Genomic DNA, 26,032 nt, shown 5'->3' with positions numbered 1-26,032 from the left:
ATTTTTTACTGTAAAGTTCTTGAAAGCAATACTGGGTGCTATATCATAAAGGTTTTTTTTTTTTTTTTTTTTTTTTTGGGGGGGGGGGGGGGGGGAGACTCTTGTTCCTTTTTGATACATACCTTCTAATTGTAAAAAACAATTCTTTTGCCCCTGTGTCAGAAGTCATAGTTTTTGCAAATACATCGTCACTTGCCACACATATAGTATAGCACTTTGAGACTTATTTAAGTTACGCATCCGCACATTATAAAAAACTATTAATGTCGGGCTGACAGGTGACTGTTTACTTTCAGTTCCTTCATGCTAGTAAAACAGACACAAGTGTACATTATTTTTCGTTAACAAATGGAAAACGAAGACATAGTACTTGCTACAATCACAAGGTTGCCTCAAAAGCGAATGATGGCTGTGTTGGTCCACACTGGGTCTTAAACAGGTTACATAATCCATTCTTCCGTCCAGCCTGCTCTGGCCCCTATTGGCTTGGAGTCACTGGACCGTCAGATACTTTCTAAGGACACATTCAGCTTAGGAAATTGAAGTAAACAACATGTCTACATTAGGCAATCAATGAATTTATCAAGCAAAAGTAATAATTATGCATATGTGATGTTCTTTCTGGAAATTTATCCAAAATCCACATAGTGTGCACAATATTAAATAAAAAGAAGTGGTGAAAGAGTAAAAATGAATTGTTCCCAAGAAGGATCACAAGTGAACTAGTTCCCAGAAATGAACGAGTTTGCAAACCTCTAGTTCACTCTCTCAGACTCCAATTCTGGTATAAATTTTGTACACAGCTTGCTGTGAAGGTTTAATTTTTCACGTTCGTATTTTGTGTAAGATAGAAAACACTTTAAAAAATATAATAAAGATTTACCTCTCTCAGCTGCAAATAAAGGTCTCTATCTCTTTCCCATGTTGTTTCATCTTGCATCTTACTGGGTTGTTCTTCCAGACAACTCTGTGGCACTGGGATTTTAGGTGGTGGTGAAAACTGCAAATTAAATTGACATGTTACTTAATTTCATTTACATAAGTAGGGCTGTGGAATGAACTACAGTCCTTTTTCCCTCCCATGCATTTACTTTCACCAAGATTCATTGTTCTCAATTAGCAGATTGACAAATGCTTCCAGCAAAAATACATGTTCTTCTGAAAAAATATATTATTATTCTATGTTCACCAAAAGTCATGTTAAATCAATTACATGAGGGAACTGAGAGCAAAGAATTTACACACACACACACACACACACACACACACACACACACACACACACACACACACACAGTATTATACAAACAATCTAGCACACATTTCTCCCCCTCCTGGAATTCACAGATTATGAAATCGCATCCAGGAAAGTCATCTCATATAACTGTGACAGCATGCAAGAAGACAAGCTATATCATCACTTGATGTAAAGACTAGCAACTGACTTTCAACATAACTGAACTGCAAATTCAACAACAAAATTGCTCCTTGGGGTATTCAGTCCTGCCACAATTGCTTTCCTTGCAACTGGACAAATTAAATAATGCTCCATCACACAGTATCAGGTCACGAAGTGTCCAAAACAGGTCCCTGTATAAACATTACAACCCTTCTTCTGAAAAGTGCTACTGGGGAGTGGGGATTAAGGAGGGTGGGCAGGCAGGGAGGGTGTATGTTAAAGACCCAATGCACAGAACAACTCACATTCTGCATGGACTGACCGAAATAGTAACATGATGGACTGCTACAAGTCTGCATAGTTTCAGTCTACCTCAATATTCCGTGGCATATTGGCAATTTTTAAACTCCCTACTAACTTTTTATCCAGATGTACTTCATTCTCACACAAAAAGATTAAATTACAGTTGAAAATACCGCCATAGGAGCACAATATTATTTGATCTTGGCCAGTATTAATGCCAGAGTAAAACAATACAAACCATCAAATACACTGCAAATAGTCACATGCCTGGTCAACAGTTGCTGTCATGTAAATTCAAATCATTGTGCCACAACTGAACCCACCCAGATAGCCTAACGTGTTAAATCTCTGCTTCTGAGCCAGGGAAATGCATTGGCCCCAGATGAATGGATTAACAATACATAGCCTAATGCGTTAAATCTCTGCTTCTGGATCAGGGAAATGCACTGGCCCTGGATCAATGGATTAATGTTGCTTGGTGGATGTGGTTTTTAGGCTGTTTCCATGCATCCCACTAAGTGAATATGGGGCTGGTACCCAAGTCCCATCTCAGTTACACAACTCACCAACATTTAGTAAACTTTCATTCACTTTCACACAGACAACACTTCTCTGAGGCAGCTGGGATACACAGATTCTGACCCAGGAAGTAATGGGGTGGTAACAGGAAAGGTATCTGGCCAACCCTCAAATTAACCATGCGACATCCATTAATAACCATGCTGCCCCTGTGCCAATGCAGAACAAGAATACAAGAAAATTTGAATGTACCCCAACAGTATTGAATAACACACTGGCTAACAATTTTTGGGACATTAAGTGGAATGATCACACAGACAAAGTCATGGGTAAAGTAGGTGGGAGATTTAAATTCACTTGCAAGAGCCTGCAGTGTTGCCACAAGTTTCCCCAATTGAAATTCTCTGATCTTTCCCCGATTTCCAGACATGTTTTATAATTTTTCCCTGACAAATTTTGAGATTGATTGATTGAATGATTAATTGAGAGGGTTTATGGGGCCAAACAGTGAGATCATCAGTCCTGTGATTCCTAAGTTACTTACAGAAGAGAGAGGGTCAACTAAAAGTGGATGGATCCAGTCAGGGAAGTCAAAAACACACAGTAAAAGGCATAAAAGGTTACAAACAATCTAAAAACTGGAAATAAAAGTGATCTTTCCATAGGGGAATCGTCATGGGGTCCCAGATTGAAAAAATGTGAAGAGAGGCACCAACCACAATGACCCTGCCTCTGTTCAGGAGTAAAGAACAATCTTATATCTGGAAATAACTACTTTCACAGAGGAAACTGAGGACCAGTTCAACCATCTGTGAATTGTCTGCTGGTATTAAAATTACGGAAGACTATACATAGCAGAGAGGGGACATTCTACCAATATGTGGGATATCATCAGTCTGACTCCACAACCATACTGTGGCAGTGGTTCGTTACACAGGAGAACACAATGGGTGAGCCTGGTATCACCAATGTGTAGATGGCTTAAAGCAGTGGACGCCTAAGAGGAGCGGAAGTAAGAGCATCAAAGCGCAGCAGTCTCCTTGATTGTGCGGAGTTTATTACTGAGAGCAGTAGAGCACCAGATGTCATTCCACTTTCGAACAAAGAGAGATTTGACTTACATCTGCATATCTGCAGCTGGAGTCACAAAAGGGAATGGAGCGTGAGTATCATCTTATCTACCCAAACAGTCAGCCCGTTCATATCCTGGGATACCCTCATGACTTCGGACTCAGAGAAAGAAACTGAGCAGGTGGCACAGCCAAGGAAGGAGAGAAAGAAGACGAGAGTAGCAGTCTGATCAATTAGTCGGTACATAAAGAATTTACATAAAGTCTGGAAACACTTTCAATTATTTATTGCACAAGAACAAAACATTGTACAGATATCATATGTCATTTTGAAGTGAAACCCTGAAAGTTCACCCCCCCTCCCCATGTATACCGCCTCAGCGCAGTTTGGTAATTTGGTTATGGTCAGTGCTAGTCGTAAACATGGAGAGTTCAGATGCGGAGCAAGCTTTCTGTGTGTTGGAGTTTGACAAAAACAAGTGTGCTATAGCTGTTCAATGGATGTTTAGAATTAAATACGGCAAGAAGCCACCAAGAAAGGCATTTACCACTGGCACAACAAATTTGTTACGACGGATTGCTTGTGCCCAGCAAAGAGAAGCGGATGTCCCAGTGTGCATGAAGTGAATGTGGAGCATGTACGAGAGACATTCATAAGGAGTCCAAAGAAATTTGTGCATCGTGCATTCCGTGAACTCAAAATGGCTCCAATGACAGTGTCGAAAGTCCTGTGACAGAAGCTGTCTATGAAACCATTCAAATTGGAGCTAGTGCAGAAGCTCAATGACGACAAAGACAAGCGTTTTGAGGTTTGTTCTCAGTTACAACAAATGAATGAGGATGGGGATGGCATTGTTGATTGCTTAATTTTTAGTGTCGATGCCACTAATGGGAAGTGAACAGGCATAATTGTTGAATCTGGGGTACAAAGCATCCACACGAATGCACTGAATCTGAGCATGATTCCCCAAAGGTAAATGTTTTTTGTGTGTTGTCACATCGAAAACTGTATGGGCTATTCTTCTTCGCCGAGAACCCTGCCACTGGAAATTCCTACTTGGACATGTTGCAGCAATGGCTGATGCCTCAAATGCAATTGGACTCCCCGTTCATCTTTCAACAGGATGTGGGTCCACCCTATTTTCGTTGTGAAGTTCGTGGGTACCTGAACACAGAGCTGCTGCATCGATGGATCAGCTGTGCTACAGAAGGGGACAGCTGTTTCATGAAATGGCCTCCCTGATAACCAGATCTCACTCCGTGTGATTTTTTTCTGTGGGGACACATTAAAGATCTGGTGCATGTACCGCCTCTACCATGTGATGTAGCAGAGCTCCGGGAGAGAATATGGAAAGCGACTGCCACAATCGACAATGCCATCCTGGAATGGGTATGGCAAGAATTCAATTACCGTATTGATATCTGCCGGGTCATTCACTGTTCGCATATCGAATTTTTGTAAATAAACTTTCAGAGTTTCTCTTCAAAATGCAATATGTATGACATCTATACAATGTTTAGTTCTTGTGTTCCCAGACTTTATGTACACACTGTGTGGAGGATTGCCTGGGTAACAAAATGGGGGCCATGGTAACAGCTAGCAGCTCTGCTGTAAACACACTACATGATTCCGGCAATACATTGCGTTCGAAGCCAGTAGGAGATGTGAAAGCATATCTCCCTTTATCTATCGTCTTAGAACCATCAGTGTAGATGGTAGCACCCTGGATTCTGCAAGGATGAGATGAACAAGATGACAGAAGACCATAGAGGGCAACAGAGACTTTATGACTCTGGAACAGGTCAGTCCTAATACGTGGTCTAGGCACCATCCAAGGGTGGGGGGAGGGGGGGGGGGGGCTCTGAGAGGAAATACATGGAGCACATTTCAGTGAATGGAGATGGAGATCCTGACAGAAGGAAGTACGATGCATTCCAACCGGCAATCCCACTCATGGGCTGTGATCAGAAGGGAGACGTCCCTTGCTTGCAAAGAGGAACGGTACCTGGGATGGTCAGGGAATCGGTGATTGCATAAGAAACCAAGAGTTGGCTTCATCATATTTGTAGAGGGGGAATCCCAACTTCTGGGAAGAGACTTAAGGGGACCAGTGTGAAAGGCACCAATAGCCAGACACACCCACAATGGTGAACAGGATCAGTATTTTCCAAGCAGAAAGAGCCACTGAGACATAAACCTAGCTTCCATAATCTAGTATGGGTATGGCCAGAGCACTGTGAAGATGGAGAAGAGTAGCATGGTCTGCAGCCCAAGGTGTGTGGGCCAGGAGGTGGAGGGCATTAAGCTTCCGCATGCATGGAGTCTTCAGGCAGCACATATGGAGCAGCCACATCAGCTTTTCAAAAAAAAAGGGGGGGGGGGGGGGGGGCGCCCAAGAAATGGGACTGTGCAATAACATCTAGGAGCTGGTCACCTAAATTTCTGGACCAGGGTGTAGTATGAAATGACAAAAATGAATAACCCACATTTTGGAGGGAGAAAATTGGGAGACAGCCTACACAGAGGTGCGTTAGGTGGCCCCTCGGAGCCGGCACTCAGCAGAGGGTACCGAGTGGGAGGTGCACCAGATGCAAAAATCATTGACATACAATGCTGGGGTAACCTGAGGGCCAACCGAGATTACAAGCCCATTCATGGCTATGAGGAAGAGTGTAACACTTAATACAGAACCCTGTGGGATACCATTTTCCTGAATCCGAGGTGCGAGTGAAGTGCCAACTGGAACCCAGAAGAGCTGGTAGGATGAAAAAAATCACAGATAAAAATTGGAAGGGGGCCGTGAGAGCCCCGCTCACAGAGGGTAACTAAAATGCAATGGTGCCAAGCCATGTTATATGCCTTATGTAGGACAAAGAATACCATGACAAGGTGCCAACAGTTAGTAAAAGCCAGTCAGATTGCAGTTTCGAATATGAGTAAATGGGCAGTTTGAGATTGTCCTCCCCCTAAGCCACCTGATACGAAGACAAAAGGCCCCGAAATTCAAGTAGCCAACAAAATCAGAAGCTCACCATCCTCTCCAGCAGTTTATAAAGTACGATCGTCATGCTAACTGGGCAGTAGCTATTGAGAGGTGTTGGGTTCTTCCCAAGTTTAAGGACAGGGATAATTAAACTGTCTCGCCACTGTGGGGGGAAGGTACCCCTGAGCCAAATGTGGTTGAAGACCGTTAGTAGATACTGCCTCTGTGTAATGTCCAACTGTTGGATCATCTGGTTGTGGATGGAATCTGGGCCTGGAGCCATGTCATGTGAAGAGGTAAGAGCCTGCAAGAATTTCCATTCAGTGAAGAGTCCATTAAAGGGCTCAGCTTGGTGAGGGTTGAAACAGAAGGTGGGTCTGTTCAACTCCGTGTTTCTGCCGGAGAAAGGTGGCACGATGGGAACAGAACGCCGATGCTGTCGCAAAGTGTGTTCTGCAAGGACCAATGGTAGTCAGAGCACCTTGGAGGAAAGGCCCCTGGACAGTTGACTGTCAACCAGAAGGCTACAGAGCTTGAACCAAACCTGCAATGAGGAGCCATACGTTCCCAAGGAAGAAACATAGTACTCCAATCATTCTGTTTTTTTCCCTGCTTAATAAGGTAATGAGCCTTAGCATGGAGATGCTTAAAAGTGAGGAGATTGGTCTGTGAAGGGTGTCATTTAAATTGCTGCAGTGCCCGTCAGCAGGCCTGGACAGCAACTGCTACGTCCTCGGTCCACCATGGTACTGGTCGATGACGAGGGGGATCTGTGGATAGGGGGACAGCAGTGCCAGCAGCATTAAGAATAATGACAGAAATACCCTGTGCGACCACATCAATGGAGTCTGAGAGAGAGGTTTCTAAGTGCACAGCAGCCGTATATAAAGGCCAGCTGACCCTGCGGAATGCCCAATGAGGGGGCCTGTCTGCCTGGCGGCGGCAGGGGAATAACAGTACCTCTGGAAAGTGGTCACTGTCACAAAGATCATCACAGGGCGACCAATGTAGCCAAGCCATGAGAGCAGTGGAGGAAATGGTGAGATCGAAAGCAGTACAGGTTCCGTGAGCAGCACTGACATGGGTAGAGCAACCGTCATTGAGGAGACCCAAATCAAAGTCTGTAGTAAGTTGATCAAGTAGAAGAGCCCTACCCAATGAAGTGGCACTCCCGCACAGCGAGTGGTGCAAGTTGAAGTCCCCAAGGAGGAAATATGGGAGGTGGGAGTTGCTGTATTAAAGGAGACAGTTCAACGTAAGGAAGTGGCTACCTGGAGGGAGATAGACATTGCAAACAGTGACTGCCACAGTCATCTACACTCTAACTGCTGTCGCTTCCAGGCTGGTATGAATGGAGATCCAGTCACTAAAGACATCGGTGCAAACCAAAGCGCAGACCTCTCCAGACACTGTCCCGGGGCCTGCACAGTTCTGACAATGCTCAATAACAAGAAACTTGAAACAGTGAACATTACTAAAGTGAGTTTCTTGAAGAGCAAGACAGAACAAAGAGCAGGTGGAAACAAGGCATTGCATTTCTGGGAGGCGGCAATAATATCCTTTTCAATTCCACTGGATTATCATGTGGTGAGAGTCCAGGTGAGACATAAAGAAACTGAGGGAAGATCAAGTCACTTGGTCAGTGGTCTTCACCAATGAGGATTGGGTGACATCCATACAAACTGGGTCTGATTCAGGATGAGGTGGAGGGATGAAGCCCTCCAGGAAGCCAGGGAAGCCTCATCTTTTGGCTTGTGCTGCTTCTTGTTCTTCCTCAGAGGGAGGGAGGAGGCGTTATCAGCAAGGGAACAGGTGGCAGTGATGTCAGGATCAGACAGAGAGTGAGTGGCTTTGGGGCCCTCAGAACACAGGTCTCTCCTACGGCCCAAGCATGCAAGCTTCCTGTCCCGAGAATGCCAGGAAGGGGTGTTCTAAGATGGAGCCTCATCCCTAGCACGAGCCACAGAAGAAAATGTTTTCCCTGGCCAAGGAGGAGAAGCAGTTCCTGGAGTGGAAGGGATGGGAGCTGCCGAGGGTGAGGAAACAAAAGGGGGGGGGGGGGGGGGGGGGGGAAGAGTGAGGAGGGAAAAGCGTAACTGAGGCAGAGGAGAGATTTACAGGGTGAAGTCTGTGAAATTTCTTCTGGGCTTCAAAGTAGCTGAGACAGTCAAGGGTCTTTATTTCCGGAATTCTTTTTTCCTTCATGTACACTGGACACTCCAGTGAGTGAGGAGAATGGAGACCAGAGCAGTTTACACAGTTAGGTGGTTGGGTGCAAGGGCTCAGTGAAGAGGGTGACCACAATCGCCACAGATGGGATGGCATCGTATTGCAAGGGCATGTGACCGAACTTGAGGCAATGACAGCAACACATGGGAGGTGGAATGTACCGTTTCACATCACGTCTGTACGCCATTATCTTGACCATCTCAAGCAGGGTATCACCCTCAAATGCCACGATGAAAATGCCAGTGTCTACACTATGATCCTTAGGGTCTTTCTGGACATGCTGGACGAAATGAACGCCATGTTGTTCCAGATTAGCTGTAAGGTCATCATTGAACTCTATGAGAAGGTTTCTACAGAAAATTACATCCTGTGTCATACTGAGTGATTTGTGAGAATAAATAGCCATGGGGGGTCTCCTAAACGGTCGCAGGCACAGAGGGAGGCTGGCTGACTGGCAGAAGTTGTCTTTATAAGGAGAGAGACAGAGCTCATCTTGTTTAATGACTCATCTTCACCGAACTTGTCCTCAGTACATACCACAGAGAAAAGAGGTTTACTGGTGGCAAAAGTCTCCCTGTCAGTTCTCATACAGACCAGGAACCGTGGAAAGGGTCTTGCCCCTAGCCGGCATGTCTGGCCCTCCTCCAAGGGTGTATCCAAGGAGCATAAGGCTGGAAAGGCAGAAACAGGAACTGAGACAGAACTACATTAAGGAAGAGATACAGCCATAGTAGTGCGGCCAGAGAGATTAACATATTTCATAAGCCAAATGTCCACCCTGGTACCACCCACTCCGAACAGGGGCCTGCCTTGTGGGCACCACCCAGCCACAGCAATGGCAGCTGGGCAGGTAGGTCATTGCCAGGAGTTCAGATGCCCTGAAAAGATGGGCAACCACTCATTGGCTTGCATACGGCATTCGCAGCACAGGTCCCAGCAGTGTTATCCATGATCCCTGTGGCAACAGGGGGCTCAGCCAGATGGCTACATAGCAGCCCCACCACATGGACTGGCTACTGAGTTGGTGACCTAGCCAGGAGGCGAAAGGGCTTTGGCAGAGAGGGAAGGGAAGGGGAAAAGGGGGAAGAGGGAAAGGAATCCACACCAAAGATGCTGGTGAGGGAGTTCTCAACTAGCTCGCACTACAGATTTCAAATTTAGAAATTGAGTTCAAATGCTTGGGGGGGGGGGGGGGGGGGCGGGGCAAAAAAAAGAAGAAAAGCCAAAAAGGAGGCGGAAACGCAACCAACCAAAACCGCAAGACAAAGGAAAGTCATGAGGATAGCCAGCCCAACATAAAGAAGAACACCAAAAGAAGGATTGGAAGGGGCAAAGGAAAAGGGAAGGAGAAGGAAGGGGAAGGGAAAGTAGCCCAGAAAATAATAATAATAATAATAATAATAATAATAATAAAGGCTGCAATAGCTCAGAGACCCATGCACACCACACTAGTACCCACCAAAGAGCTGTTGGCCCACTGGGCAGACAAACTTTGTGATCACAAGGGTAAGTAATAACATAAGTTGACAAAAAAATGTAAGGACTTCCGTATTTCTAAACATGTGAGCACAAATCTTAAATATTAACGTCAACATATTTGCAATGAACTGGTTTTAGATGGAGAAAACAAGTCAAATGTTATATATGTTACATTAAGACCACAGATGTTATTTTATTTCAATAAAACAAGACACATTTGGTGACAAAGATATGTATTTCATTGTAATCGCAAGACAGATTTAATATCTTCAATGATTTCGGAAATAACTTCAGAAAAAAGTAGACCTCTTAGAAGAAGTCGATTAGGCAGGGTAGAGTTATGTAAACCAACACTATAGGCAACTGCAAATAAAATGTTTGTTCTATTATGTTTGTTATTGTTGATTATTGCCTACTGTCTTATGACTATTATTTTACAGGTATTGTGTGGTTTTTTCTTTCACGAAATATGTGAGTACATAGTGCACAAACTGCCAGTGACTGCCACTATTTTCTTCCTCTTATCAGCCATACTTCCTAATATATAAACTACTTTCAAAGTGACAAAATGCAATGGAATAAATAAAATGTCTATAAAATGCCACACTGTACTATGTTCTTGGGGTGATACAGTCGCAATTCCTGAAATCCATTGCATGTGGCCTCTGGGCTGCTGAGGAGCACCACAGTCCTGAGTCCATGGATAAACCAAGAAAATCAGCCTTATTACATCACACACAAACAGGCCTGGCCTGTGGGCAGATCGGTGAGACTAGATCCAACAGGCAGGGCGTGCACATTAGTGGGAAATGATGGGCTTCAGAAATGGCCTGCGGTTTTGGCCCATCATGGAAGTCCACTGATGTGGTCACCTATTTACATATGCCACAGACACCATGTTGATGAAGTGAGACTGCAGTGATCAATCCATGCAACACACAACTTGTGTGAATACTCTGAAAATCAATACTAATGATGACAAGTAGCAACTCACCATAAAGATGATCACTGAGCTGCAGACACACACACACACACACACACACACACACACACACACACACACACACACACACTGACAACTAATTTTTTGGCCATAGCCTTTGTCAGGAGAGCACATACACATTCACACAATCATTCCGACACAACTCGTGCACACACAACAGCTGTCTCTGGCCACTGTATCAACAGCCTCTGAGAATCAGATCCAAGCAAACCTCTCATCACACCTCCCTGCCTCTCGTCGGCAGCTGCTAGGCTAGCAGCAAGAAGTGGTGACAGCACTGGCTGAAAACTGGGGGGAGTGGCAGAAAGGGGAGAAGCAATAAGAATGAGGGAGTTGGGAAGCAGCTCACGTACTCAGCTGCACCCAGCCAGCGACAATGCACGACATCTCAGTAAACAAACCATTTCATCTATTGAGAGAAAAACGAGATTTTTCCAGTGTTTTTTTCCCAATTTCCCTGATTTGCCTGATACACTTAAAATTCCGTGATTTCCAAAACTTGTGGTAACCCTGGCCTGGGAAAATGCAGTCAGTCGACAAAGAAAACTGCTTATAAAACACTCACTCGACCCATTATAGAATATAGCTCAAGTCTGTGGGACCCGTAGCAAATAGAACAGGGGAACAGGAGCAAATAGAACAGGGGGTACAAGGGAAGAAGAAGGGTAGCACAAATGGTCTCAGATTTGTTTGACTCAAAGGACAGTATGCTGATGAACTTTAAATGTCAGATTCTAAGACAGATTAACTATCCCACAAAGACCAACTTACAGAGTTCTAAGAAACATTATTGAGTGACCAGTCTAGGAGTATCCTACAAGCTCTAGGTAAGACTAACCACAGTACACAGAGGCATTACATCACTACAGGTATACATCACCATAGGTTACTACAGAAACAGCTGCCTTCAAAAATTGGTATGTCAGTAGATGAACGACTGAATAGTAAGATACAATCTGCTAGCCTTTAAGAATGCCTCTATCAATAAGTGTGGCAATTATGACATCATACAAACATAAATATTTCATCTATCAAAGCATCCCAAGCAGTAATACTGGGATTTTGGTTAAGATATTATTTACACCCTCAAACACATTACTAACTCGAAAATAACAGCCCATAGGAAATTCACTGAGAGTAAGTACAAATACAGAATGTAAGATTTATGTATCAGAAGTTGCTCTGATACATTTGTCGGTTTTTCCAACTCGCAAACATACCACAACCTGCAAACCACACCTAGATCTCTGGATATGGTAGTAGTGAGATTGACAACAACATTAATTTCCGAAAAGCAGGTTGCTGTGATGACATTTGCTTCAGACTCTAATAATCTAAGACTCATGTCTGACCTGACCTAGACCTGAGGCTAGTTACAAATTAGTGTCACCTCAGCCTTCATTTAGTGTCTAAGATGCCAATGCAAAATAACTGCTCATAATCCCTAAGTTACAAATAAGATCAGAATGTCATGGAAAATTAAGATAAGAGTATTCTTAACATCAAGGGAAACTACTGATTGTTGGGATAAATCACACTACAATTTGTTATATACTAACTAACATAATCAAAACATTGAAGTGTACACACTTCCAGGAAAAAAGTGTGTTCATTTAGCCACAAGATTACCTAGAACTATTTAAAACATAGAAAAAAAGAGAGACAAGAAGAGCAAATGAAGCAAAAGAGGAAACTAATTTAAAAGGTGAATAGGGAGCTTATTTCAGTTAGTCCAAAAATTGTGAATCCTAAAAACAACATTTTTCTGTCACCAAGCCTAGCAGATAATTCAGATTACAACAAAGCTCCATACATAGTGTAGAGTTTCTAAACAATAACGTAAGAAAAGACAGACTGCTACTTACCGTAAAGATGACATGTTAAGTTGCAAGCAAGCACAACTAAAAGACTTTTACACATAAGGTTTCAGCCACAGCCTTTGTCAGAAAAAGAAAGAGACACACAATACAGATCATTCATTCACACAAGCAAGTACACGTCATGCACACATGACTGCCAACTCTGGCAACTCAAGACCAGAATGTTAACTATCACATGGAAAATGCCAACTGGTGCAGCATCAGGAGGCTATAATAGGGCAGGGAGGTGGGGAAAACTGGGAGAAAAAGGAGAGCAGTAGGTAAGGCCAGGTGTGTGCAATGGCAGAAGGCAGCAAACAAAGAGGATCGGAGACGAGGCTGATGAGGAGTGAAAGTACAGAGGGAATGGAAATTGTTAGGTGGTGGGTGTGGGAATGGTATGTTACCCTAGTTTGAGGCCAGGATAATTACAGGAACAGAGATATACCATAAACATAACTCCCATCCACAGTTTGAAAAAGCTGTGGGTGGTGGTGGTGGTGAGGTTCCAGATGGCTTGGGTAGTAGAGCACCCATTGAAATCAAGCATGTTATGTTCAGCTGCATGTTGTGCCACAGGGTGGTCTACTTTGCTCTTGGTGGTGGCTGTTCTTCCTGGTGAACAGCTGGTTGGTAATCATATCAATATAAAAATCTGTGCAATGACTGAAGCAGAGCTGGTAAATAACTAGGCTGCTTTCACAGGTGACCCAGCCCCTGATGAAGTAGGATAAATCAGTGACAAGACTGGAATAGGAAGAGCTGGGTGGCTGGATTGTACAGGTCTTGCATCTGGGCCTTCCACAAGATATGATCTTGTGGCAAGAGGTTGGGAGTGGCATAGGAATGGACTAGGATGTTATGGAGGAGGTCGGGTGGCTGATGGAACACCACTTCAGGAGGGGGTGAGAAGGAGCTCAGGTAAGATGTCCTTCATTTCAGGGCATGATGATACACAACCAAAGCCCTGGCAAAGGATGTGGTTCAGCTGTTCCAGTCTGGGTGAGGAAGAGGACACTTGGAGGTGCAGATGGAGTTATCAGAGAGGAGGTGGGCTATGTCTAGGGATGTGACACGCTCAGTTGAGAAGGACCTGGTGAAGTGGATGGGAGAGAAAGTGTTGAGATTGTGAAAGAACGAAGATAAGGGTGTCTAGGGTCTGAACCCAATGACATCGTATATGAACCTGAACCAGAGTGATCCCTTCCCAGAAGTCCGACACAACCTCTAATCTTCACTTAAAGCCTTAGACCCTCCCCACAACGTCTCCCCTGAATCCATTTCCCTCCTCATCCCCATGGCATCCCACACACCCACCTTCTCTACACTCCACAAAATCCTCAAATTCAACAATCTTGAACTTCCCCTTGTAGCTGGTTATTATGTCCCCACTGAAAGAATTTTGGCCCTCAATGACTAACACCTCCAATCAATTGTCCATAATCAAGACTCCCACATTAAAGATAGCAACCACCTCCTTCACTGACTCTATACCATCCCTGCCCCTTTACCTCCTGGATCCCTATCGTCATTGTTGAAGCCAGTTCCCTATACACAAACATCCCTCATGCTCATGGTCTACCGAAAGGTAGTTTTCAATAGCGTCCTTCAGACTCCAAACGCACTACCTCACGTGTCATTCACCTCAGTAACTTTATCCTAACCCACGACTACTTGTCCTTTGAAAGGAATACACGGAAACAAGTCCACAACACAGCCAGTGGCACCCACACAGCACCCTCCTATGCCAACTTGTTTATGGGCCATTTAGAAAAGGCCTTACGAGCCTCCCAGAACACCAAATCCCTTGTGTGGTTCAGATTCACTGATGATATAATCATGATATGTATTCAGGGCCAAGACACCTTATCTTCATTCCTTCACAACCTAAACACCTTCTCTCAGAGCCACTTCACCAGGTCCTCAACTCTACCAGGATAAACAGCCATTGCCAAACTGCAGACAAGAGCAAAGTAGACCACCCTGTGGCATAACATGCAGCTGAACATAATATGCCTGATTTCAATGGCTGCTTCTCTACTCAAGCCATCTGGATCCTCTCCTCCACCACCAGCTTTTCTGAACTGCACAGATGGGTGTTACCCTTACAACACATCTCCACTCCTATAATTATCATGATCTCAACTTATGGTAACATAATGCCCCTACACTCACCAACCAACAGGTTCCACCCCACTACGTCCTACCACCTCCTCTCCAATCTCATCTCCACCCTCTTTGGCTGCTGCCCTTTGCCACTGCACCTGCCCATCTTTCCCTACCCCTCTCCTTTTGCTTCCAATTTTCCCCACTTCCCTGCAACACAACCCTGACGCTGTGCCTTTTTTTTTGTTTGTTTTGTTATGGTTTTAGGGTGCAAAACTGCTATGGTCATTAGTGTCCGGTGTGTGGCTGAGGAAAAGGTAAAAAAACCATATTGTAAATCAGCAGCAATGGGAGCGAAACTCAAAAAGTGGGGAAACTAAAAAACAGAAGCAAAGCTTAGAAAACCACTGTAGAAGGGGGGGTTGTTTGTCCCCAAAAAGAGCTTCAAATGACTGACATCATCTCACTGACACTAATAAACTCGAGAACGCAATCGGCTGAGCACATGTCATCTGCTAAAATGGAAGATATATCAGGCAACAGCTGTAGATGGGCGCATAACGGAGTAAAATAGGGATACTCAAGTAAAAGGAGTCTCACCGTCCACAGTTGAGAGCAGTGGGGACAAAGCGGGGGAGAATCACCACTTAAAAGATGTTGATGGCTAAAAATGCAGTGCCCTATCCGGAGTCTAGTTAAAATTACCTCCTCCAGACGACGAGTGTGGGAGGAAGAGGTCCAAGCACAAGGAAGAGCTTTCATGTCCCGCAATTGATTATTGGGAAGTGTAGACCAATGTGCGTGCCATAAAAGAGCAACACAACGACATAAAACACTCGGTAGATTGGCGAAGGGAACCATGCAAACAGCAGGCTGAAGAAGAGAGACTGCAGCCTTGGCCGTTATATTGGCCGCCTCGTTTCCAAGGATACCAACGTGTCCAGGGATTCAGAGGAATGCCACAGAGACGCCCCCCAAATGGAGCAAGTGGGGGCAGTCCTTAATCCTGTGGACCATAGGGTGGACAGGGTAGAGAGCTTGGAGACTGAGGAAAGAGCTGAGCGAATCTGAGCATATAATATACCGTATCCGCTGATGGTGACAGATTTATTGGACAGCCTGGAGAACAGCGTAAAGCTCCGCAGTAAAAACCGAACACTGGTCGGGAAGCCAAAATCAATTAGGGGTGTTGCCAACAATATAGGTACTCCCAACACCAAATGATGTTTTTGAGCCGTCAGTGTAAATAAATGTGGCATCCTTCATTTGTGCGCATAGGGCAGCAAATGCCCGATGATAAACGAGAGAAGGGGTACCGTCCTTGGGAAACTGAGAAAGGTCATGGAGCAGGCAGAAAGTTTTAGGAAAGTGTAAGGAAAGAGAACGTAGCAGTCGACGGAAGCGGACTCCCAGTGGTAGCAGAGAGGAAGGGTGGCCTGCATACCCTAAATCCAGGAAGGCGTCGAAAAAAAGGTCATGGGGCGGATTAGCAGGCATGGAAGACAGATGGCTAGCATAGCGACTCAGAAGGACAGCTCGCCGATTGGACAGCAGAGATTCAGCAGTCTCAGCACATAGGCTTTCCACAGGACTGGTGTAAAAAATTACAGATGCTAAACACAATCCACAGTGGTGGACGGAGTCGAGACGCCGAAGAGAAGAGGAGTAAAGTATGCTTCCATAGTCCAATTTCGAGTGCACTAAGATGCGATACAGGCGGAGAAGGACCACTCGGTCCACTCCCCAAGAGGTACCATTCAGGACACAGAGGGTGTTGAGGGATCCCAGACAGCGAGCCAAAAGATAGGAAATGTGGGAGGACCAGCACCGTTTTCTGTCAAACATAACACCCAAGAATTTAGCGACGTCTGTGAATGGAAGGTTGACAGGGCCTACATGTAGGGAAGGCAGAAGAAACTCCATACTATGCCAAAAATTGACACAAACGGTCTTACTGGGAGAAAAGTGGAAGCCGGTTTTGATGCTCCAAGAGTAGAGGCGATCGAGACAACCTTGAAAACAACGTTCAAGAAGGCTGGTCTGTTGAGAGCTGTAGTAAATCGCAAAATCGTCCACAAAGAGGGAGCCCGAGACATCGGGAAGGAGACAATCCATAATCAGATTTATGGCAATGGCAAACAGTACAACACTTAGCACGTAGCCCTGGTGTACCCCGTTTTCTTGGGAGAAAGTACGGGAGAGAGTCGTGTTCAACCGCACTTTAAATGTGCGCTCTGCCATAAATTAATGAAAAAAAGGGGCAGCCAACCTCGAAAACCCCAAGAGAACAGTGTGTGGAGGATGCCTGTCCTCCAACAGGTATTGTAAGCTCTCTCCAGATCAAAAAATATTGCTACTGTTTGGCGTTTCCTCAGAAAATTGTTGATGATATAAGTAGAGAGAGAAACAAGATGATCAACTGCAGAACGATGCTTTCGGAAACCGCATTGGGCAGTTGTTAAGAGGCTTCGGGACTCCAGCCACCAGGCTAAACAGCAATTCACCATACGCTCCAAAACCTTACATACACTACTTGAGAGAGAAATGGGGTGATAGCTAGATGGGAGATGTTTGTCCTTTCCAGGTTTCAGAACAGGAACGAAGATAGCTTCCCGCCATCTTCTGGGAAAAGTACTGTCCATCCAAATTCGATTATAAAGGCGAAGGAGGTAGCGCAGACTATGGTATGATAAATGCAGCAACATTTGGATGTGGATACCATCCGGTCTTGGGGTGGAAGAGCGAGAAGAAGAGAGTGTGTGTTGGAGTTCCCGCATGGAGAAAACAGTATTATAGCTTTCGCTATTTGAAGAGGAGAAAGCAAGAGGTCGCACTACCGCTGCGCGTTTCTTCGGGAGAAAGGCTGGCAGGTAATTTGAAGAGCTCGACATCTCAGCAAAGTGGTGACCCAATGAGTTCAAAATTGCGACGGTGTCCACTAAGGTATCAATGAGCCCAGAGATTGGGGAGAAACCAGGCGTGCCAGATAACCGTCGAATTTGACTCCGAACTTCAGAGAAGGGAGTGAAGGTGTTAAAAGCGCAAGTAAAGAAGTCCCAGCTTGTCTTCTTGCTATCGCGGATGGCGTGACTGCATCGCGCACGTAACTGCTTACAGCGGATACAGTTGGCCAAAGTAGGATGGTGGCAGAAAACGCGAAGAGTGCGTCACCGCTCGCGTACTGCATAACGGCACTTCTCGTTCCAGCAAGGATCTGGGGGGCGCCGGGGCAAATCAGAGGTGCGAGGTATTGAACGTTCCGCAGCTGTAAGAATAAATTCTGTAATATGAGTGACCTGATCGTCAACGCTAGGAAAGTGACAGCCATCGAATGTCGCTAGAGACAAAAAAGTGTCCAATTGGCTTGGGCAAACTTCCAGCATCTCAGGGAGACTGTCTTACAGTTACAAGCGTCCGTCTCTGGACGTAGGCACAAAACATACTTCCAAAGGACGAGAAGGGGAAGGGATGAGGCGGAGGTGAGGGTGGGGGGGAAGATAGGGGATGGGGAAGGAAGTGGAAAAGGAAGGTACGCAGCCCGGAAAGGAAAGAGGGCCGCACTAGCTCGGGGTCCCGTGCTCGCCACGCACATATCCACAAAAGAGTTGTGGAGCCCCTGGGGCAACACTGTGCCTGTTGGCATTCTAGTTCCTGCACGCTCTCCCAGACAGCACTTCTCTCTTTCCCCACCAAAACACTGCTATCCCTTCCCCTTCGCTGCTGCTCCTACAAATTGCAGCTTGCATTCCATTCTGGACCCAGCTGCTGGAGATAATGATCATGTGTGCATGAGATGAGCTTGCTTGTGTGAATGAATGATGTATGTTTCTCTTTGATGAACAATGTGAGGAAGCTGAAGAGAAGGTTACGAGATTATGCAGGAAATGGCTACAAGCAAACAGGAATCCTCAAACATAATTTACTTATCAGCACACGCAAAAGCAAGTTCATACAACAAGCTATACAAAAAAGAAACAGTACCCAAATCAGACTTAATCTATTAAAAATCAATATAATAGCATTCAGAAAATGTATGGTACAGTTCACAAAATTAAAGGGTGTTTTGATTACAAATCTCAGGTGATTAGGGATAAGGATGGCAATATGGTTTTTGAAACATGCAGAATTTTATCAACAGGCAATGAATATTTTGACAATCTACTGAATTATTCTGATCCAAAACACCAATTACAAATTCCACCAGCAGCCCTAACGAAGACCAGATTCCAGCATTGACATATGAAGCAGTGCTCGGAAGTATCAGAAACATCAAAAATGAAAAGGCATCAGAGAGTGACAAAATTCCAGCTGAGATACTAAAACATGAAGAAGTGAAGCATAGATGTTTGTTTCACCCAGTACAGCTAATCTGGAAAAAAGAGAATTTACAAATGCAAAGGAAAGAACCATTAATATTCCTAAAACATATGAAAGGGGATAGGGGAAGACTTCAGAAACCCGAAGGGAAAATCATTACCTAACATAGCATTTAAAATTTTATCCTGCTTATTGCTAAACTGCTTGAAAACATATGCAGGAAATATAAACAGGGATTATCAAAATGGCTTTACACAGTCAACACATTTGTACAACTCAATTCACAGGCAAGGCCTGCGAAATGTAGTGATGGACTTGGGATTTCCAATTAAACTTGTTAACCTCTGCAAAATATGCATTGATGATAATATAGGCATGGTTTTGCTAAATGGAGTAAAATCTGACCACTTTAATAATAAAACTGTACTAAGACAGATGCTCTGTCCCCTTCTATCTGAAACGTTCATTGGAGAGTTTTTAAAAACTATTACCTGCTAGGATCCCCCCACAGAAATAAAGTGAAGGTTTTGGCATATGCAGATGATACAGAAAAAGAGAAATGGAGATTAGATAGTTATTTGTGGAGCTTTTAGAAGAAGCTTCCAAGTTTACCCTAAAGACAAACAAACAGAAAACAAAATAGGCTACACGACAGTTAAAAGATGTAGAGATGAACAAGACCACCAATCACACTAATAATTAGAAAGCATAAACTCAAACATGTTGTACAGTTCAAATTTCCACAAGCAATGATACACGAACAACATCAGAAACAATTAGAAGTGAAAATGATACTACAAAATGCTAACAGGCCTACTGTTCTAGACTACTGACAAGTAAAACTAAAACAGAGCTATATAACACAATCATCAGACCATTCCTAACCTATGGAGCAGAAACAGAGTTTAACAAAATGAGAACACCAATTACACCAGTATTTGAAAACAAAGTACAAGAAAATCTTTGGTCCTTGTTATGATGATGGACTGCAAAGCTCAAAAAGACGACGCACACATTATCACAACAAGCAACAACAATGAGAATAATAAATTCTAGAAGACTTCAGTGGACAGGGCATCTGATCAGAATGAAATAGAATCAAGCAGTTTCAAGAATATACATGGAGAAATCATTAAGAGACCAAAGCAGAGACCCAGGAATACATGGGAAAATGAAATTAAAACAATATATGACAGGTTGGGCATAAATACTTGGCAGGATGTAGCACAAGATAGAAGCATTTTGAGGCAAAATGTGAAGTAAGCAAATAAGCTTCACGTGCTTTAGAAGCCACGAAAAGGAAGAATAAAAGTCAAAGTGGAAATACGGAAGCGTCCGATCCCGCCCGTCTGCTTTGACCCATGACGTCACAAATATGGCAGAAACAAAAACACACACTTCCCACAAGAAGCCTAATGACACCAACGGGACAAGCGCGGGAAATGGGGTGTTTTGGGTGGGGGGAAAACTAAATATAAATAAATTTAGACGCCTTGCGTAGCTACAACGTGTAAGTGAAGACAGACATGCATGAATACCCACCCACCTCCCCAGGGGTCGTAACCCCTGCAATCCATAGAAGATAAAGATGCTTCAGTAGCCGATTAGTGTTTTTTGTCTTAAAAAAAAAATCTCACGGGATAGAACGAACAGATCAGAAAGATAAATATAATAAACTAAAACAGAAGTTGGAGGAAACAGACAATTAAAATAAGTAATAAGTGTTTTTAAATTAAAAAAAAAAAAATCTCACGAGATAGAACGAACAGATCAGAAAAGTAAATAAAATAAGATAAAACAGAACTGGAGACAGCCACACTCAAACCAAACTCCGCGCCGTCATGACGTCACACACAACACCCTTACGTCAAGGGTCAAAGCCGACGCGTGGGATCGGACGCTTCTGTTGACCCAAAGTCAGCATTAGCACTTATCACAAATTGCCACAACATCGGATATGTTCACAAAAACAAGTATGGTAAGTTTTTTGAGACCAAAGGCAGTTCACAGCCGGACTGGGAAAAGTCACGCCTCTGAATTAAAAGGCACAATAGCTTAGATAGATTTGCATGAACAAGATTACAGCTAAGAGTCATTTTAAAAATAAGAACATCAATCCTGTTATAAGAATTATATCCAGCGTCCTTTGCAGAACATCCCACAGCTACCACTTCGAAAACTAGGTATTGTGATAATTCCCTCACGATATAAATATTAACCAATCCTCTTTGTTATCAATATTTTTTTCTCGAAAATTTACGGTTTTCATACTAGGTCCAAGAACAATGTCTATGATGGGTTTAATGTTAGTACGGATAGGAATCTGATGAATACATAGGTGTCCAACTTATCACCAAATCACGCTAAACGTCTTGAGCCTAAAAGAGTTAAAAAGCAAAAAAATAATAATTTCATTTGGCAATTCTTACTCCATTGAAGATAACTTTCCCTTTGGAAGGTTAGTGTAGGTAGTCACAATCAAAATGAGAAACGAATTTCTTTCACACACACACACACACACACAGTGCGAGTGCGTAGGGAGATTTGAAAAGACTGAAGTATTTGAAAAATGTATCATCACCTAAATTCATGGCATACATAAAGTTTCTCTTCCACTGTACCGAAGAAAACACTAGGTTGCTATCACACAAAACATTGTTTACAACTGGAAGGAGGGGAGAGTTATTCGAAACGCATCCACAAACGTTTCAGTTGCCTTTAGATAGTTCATAGTTAGCATATATTATCGTTCAAGTACACATTGAATGCTACACACAGAATGTCAACCTAGCGCAATACAGTTGGTAATTTTGCTGCACGCGCGATATAATACCTGAGCAACCCTCGTTTTTCTTCCATTTCGATCTTCCTTGATTATCAGCTTTCCTCTACCAAAGGCGTTCAACGAAGGATACGTTACATTACTTCTTCCAAGTCCTGACAGTCTATCGAGGTCCCTGAAGACGTCAAATTCGTTTGTCCAGGTAGACATTTCCTCACACAAAAGCTTCGAATCGTTGTGCTATCTTGTTGACAGTATTCGCATGCAATTGCATGAAAAACACAACATTTATGTCGTCACAAATATAGCCCACAGTTGCGCAAAACACACAAGCAAACGATGTCACGCAAAAAACCGTCTGCGATCTGCGCATGTTCTAGCTTGAATCCAGCTGCGCCACTATCGTCGAACTATCGATACTTTTGATAGACAGCCGAATGTAAATCGATTATTCCATGATTTTTTTCTAAATTGTATTTGGGCTTTAGGAGCTGCTGTACCATTGTACAATACAATAATCAAATTCCACAAGAAAATGAGGCATTATGAAAGCATGTTAAGATGGTTTTTACAGACGATGTATAAAGCAAGTTTCACAGTGGACGTCAACGGAACTGAAGTCAGGACATCAGAGTGTATTCATAATGGACGTCATTTCACCACAGTCTAGCATAAAATGTTAGACTGTGATTTCATGTCGTCATTTCACGTCCCATCATGTGATCGGATTCGCCATTTCACAGCATAGGAGAATATTTTGACGTCACGTGACCCAACTTTCAGTCGACGTGACGTTGTCCACAGTGCGAATTGAATTACGCCCATTACCGAACGGTGAAAATGAGATCATGGCATACCATACGTGACATAAAAAGTCGCAGTATAGGGTCGGGATTGAGAAGCTAAAGGCCAATTCACTCTGGCCGTCACGTCCACGTTTACATCTGCATCTAAACTCTATGGACCACTCTGAAATGCCCACTGCACCAATTATTTGAGCTGTTTACCGTTCCACTCACTTATGGAGTGCAGGAAGAATGATTGTTTAAACGCATCTGTGCGTTAGGTAATTAATCTAACCTTGTCCTCACGATCCCGACGGAAGCAATAAGTATGGGATTGTATTATATTCCTAGAGTCAACATTAACAGACGAATCTTGAAAAAAAAAATCATAACAGGGCATGGCATCTTTGCTCCAGATTGGTTGGTTGGTTGTTTGGGGAAGGAGACCAGACAGCGTGGTCATCGGTCTCATCGAATTAGGGAAGGATGGGGAAGGAAGTCGGCCGTGCCCTTTCAGAGGAACCATCCCGGCATTTGCCTGGAGTGATTTAGGCAAATCACGGAAAACCTAAATCAGGATGGCCGGACGCGGGATTGAACCGTCGTCCTCCCGAATGCGAGTCCAGTGTCTAACCACTGCGCCACCTCGCTCGGTTTTGCTCCAGATGCCAAAACCTATTTACTTCGAGTAAACTATTAACACAGCATCTGCTGGGTTCCTCTATGCAGTACCCAGTACACGTAGAGATGTTCATAAGATGAATAAGGTCTTAAAGCTCAAGAATTTTCGGCGCAAGAACTTTGAGTGCCTTCTCCCTCCTGAGGTGGGCTGTGAAGGCGACCCCACTACCTCATAAAATGACACCTTCCTCAGCAATGTATCAAGCTGAAACTTCCTGGCAGATTAAAACTGTGCGCTGGACCGAGACTCGAACTCGGGACCTTTGCCTTTTGCGAGCAAGTAGTCTACCATCTGAGCCACCCAAGCACGACTCACGCCCCGTCCTCACAGCTTTATTTCCGCCAGTACCTCGTCTCCTACCTTCCAAACTTCATAGAAGCTCTCCTGCGAAAATTGCAGAACTAGCACACCTGGAAGAAAGGATATTGCAGAGACATGGCTTTGCCACAGCCTGGGGGATGTTTCTAGAATGAAATTTTCATTCTGCAGTGGAGTGTGTGCTGATATGAAACTTCCAGGCAGATCAAAACTGTGTGCCGAACCGAGACGTGAACTCGGGACCTTTGCCTTTCAAGGGCACACAGTTTTAATCTGCCAGGAAGTTTCATACCAGCGCACTCCACTGCAGAGTGGAAATTTCATTCTGGAAACATCCCCCAGGCTGTGGCAAAGCCACGTCTCCGCAATATCCTTTCTTCCAGGAGTGCCAGTTTTGCAAGTTCCGCAGGAGAGCTTCTGTGAAATTTTGAAGGAAGGAGACGAGGTATTGGCGGAAGTAAAGCTTTGAAGACAGGGCTCGAGTTGTGTTTGGGTAGATCAGAAGGTAGAGCACTTGCTTATTTGAGGACATTTGCGAACGATTCTGGAGCGCATCCGTGGAAACACACTCTCTGGATCCTGAATTCTACTACACCATACCAGGGATTCCTTGGGATACTATGCCCGAACCCACATTTGTCAACATTGAAATCCTAACCATTGTCGATACACTGTTGTTTTTCGAGCGAGTGATTTGCGAGGAACTTTGACAGTATGCCCATAGGCATGTCATGACAGATGACCCATAAATGGCTTGTTTGCTGGGCTTGGATTGCCCTTTGCTCATCATTCTCTGTTGTTTTGAAAGATGAAGGCCTTATGAGAAGTAATTACATCGATCGCATTTCTTTTTTTACTCGGACTGTGCAAGGAATACCGTCATGAAACACACATAACTCGTAATTCCACACAGTTAAAAATCTATCGATCGCGAAGCATGCACCGCCCGCCGTCCCACGTCCACTGTACCACACAGGACGCTACTGCACATGCTCCCCAGGAGTCGGGATGCACTGGTGGCCCCTGCGAAGTGACGACGCGGCCGTCAGCTGCCGAGCCACGCACAGGTGTCAGTTCGCGTCCCGAAAGCATGAGGCGGCAGCATCCCTTTCTTACTTGACACCTGAGAAATTCCTGTCGAAATACGTGTTCACCTAGGCACTGTTGCTAGCGCGATGATACATGTCCTTTGTACCTGTGGTCTGGCTAGATGTTCGCATAACGGATCACCCTCAGTGAACTCTTCCAAAGCGCCCCTGCGCTGGCGCCGTGGCCCACTGCCAGACAGACGATTACAGGGGCGCGAGCTATTGCTCCCAGGCCGCTGCCCACGACAGCCAGCAGGTGAAAATCGCGTCTGTTTGCAGGTATACACTTAAAGAGTTCTTCGAGTGTTATACTGACATGAAATGTCTATGTAAATAAGACCCAAGTCACCCTCTGGGCCTCGCGCGCGTGTTTACCGTTGCTGGCGCGATACCTCTTTACCTGTGGATACTGACGTCACAGGTCGCACTATAGAAATCTATTCCAAAGTTTCCCAGAATAGCGCAGGGTGCATTGTTCCTAGCGATCCTAACACGACATGTGAGCTGCGTCTAGCCGTGCACGCGTGTTTACTTGCCTAGCGTGGCTGACACATCGCCGTGAAATGTCTGGGTAGCAACTCACCATCTGAAAGGTTCTCAATGTTATACGGACGTCACGTGGCTATGTAAGTAACAGCCAAGTTGACCTCTAGGAAAATGTCGCAGAAATAGTTAACGATCACTTTTGTAGGAGCTTTCGCGATGTCTCAGTTTGCCTGCATGGAAATTCTTGTCCTAACAGGACCTGTTTACGAAAATAGCCCAAATAACACCGAATGCATCTTGCTGATAATCCTAATGAGACAGCCCATCTCTCACTGAATTTACCTGTCAAACTTCTGCAGCTGCCAGTGTGTGAGGACTGTCCGCCTTTCTTTCTGCAGATGAGACTTTCAGTGGCAATTAAACCCTGCAAAAGTGGTCTACAGATGGTCAAATACATCCGACGTACTCACCGTGCCGCAGTGAGCACCAACGGAGGAAACTGCCGCTGTAAACACGGCCCATGACCGCAGCCACAGAAGTGCATGTCAGCCAGAGAGAGGCCAGCCAGCCGTGGACTAGCGCCCACCCCAACAGGATCTAAGTGGTAGGAGTTCAAACGCTAT

General features: G+C 44.5%; 1 protein-coding gene across 1 annotated transcript in view; it reads right to left on the bottom strand.

The window, feature by feature from the left end:
- LOC126176515 (uncharacterized) overlaps positions 1-22,394 on the bottom strand; it is a 77,050-nt gene extending 54,656 nt beyond the window's left edge. Inside the window, exons 1-2 of the mRNA XM_049923672.1 lie at positions 22,102-22,394; positions 884-1,000 (exon numbers count right to left, since the gene is read on the bottom strand). Of these exons, the coding sequence (XP_049779629.1) occupies positions 884-1,000; positions 22,102-22,260 (276 nt within the window). The 5' untranslated portion in view covers positions 22,261-22,394. The remainder of the gene's footprint in view (positions 1-883; positions 1,001-22,101) is intronic.
- Between the last annotated feature and the right edge of the window lie 3,638 nt (positions 22,395-26,032).

The sequence above is a fragment of the Schistocerca cancellata genome, chromosome 3 (assembly GCF_023864275.1).
Source record: "Schistocerca cancellata isolate TAMUIC-IGC-003103 chromosome 3, iqSchCanc2.1, whole genome shotgun sequence".
NCBI lineage: Eukaryota > Metazoa > Arthropoda > Insecta > Orthoptera > Acrididae > Schistocerca > Schistocerca cancellata.
This window is presented reverse-complemented; position numbering and strand designations above follow the sequence as displayed.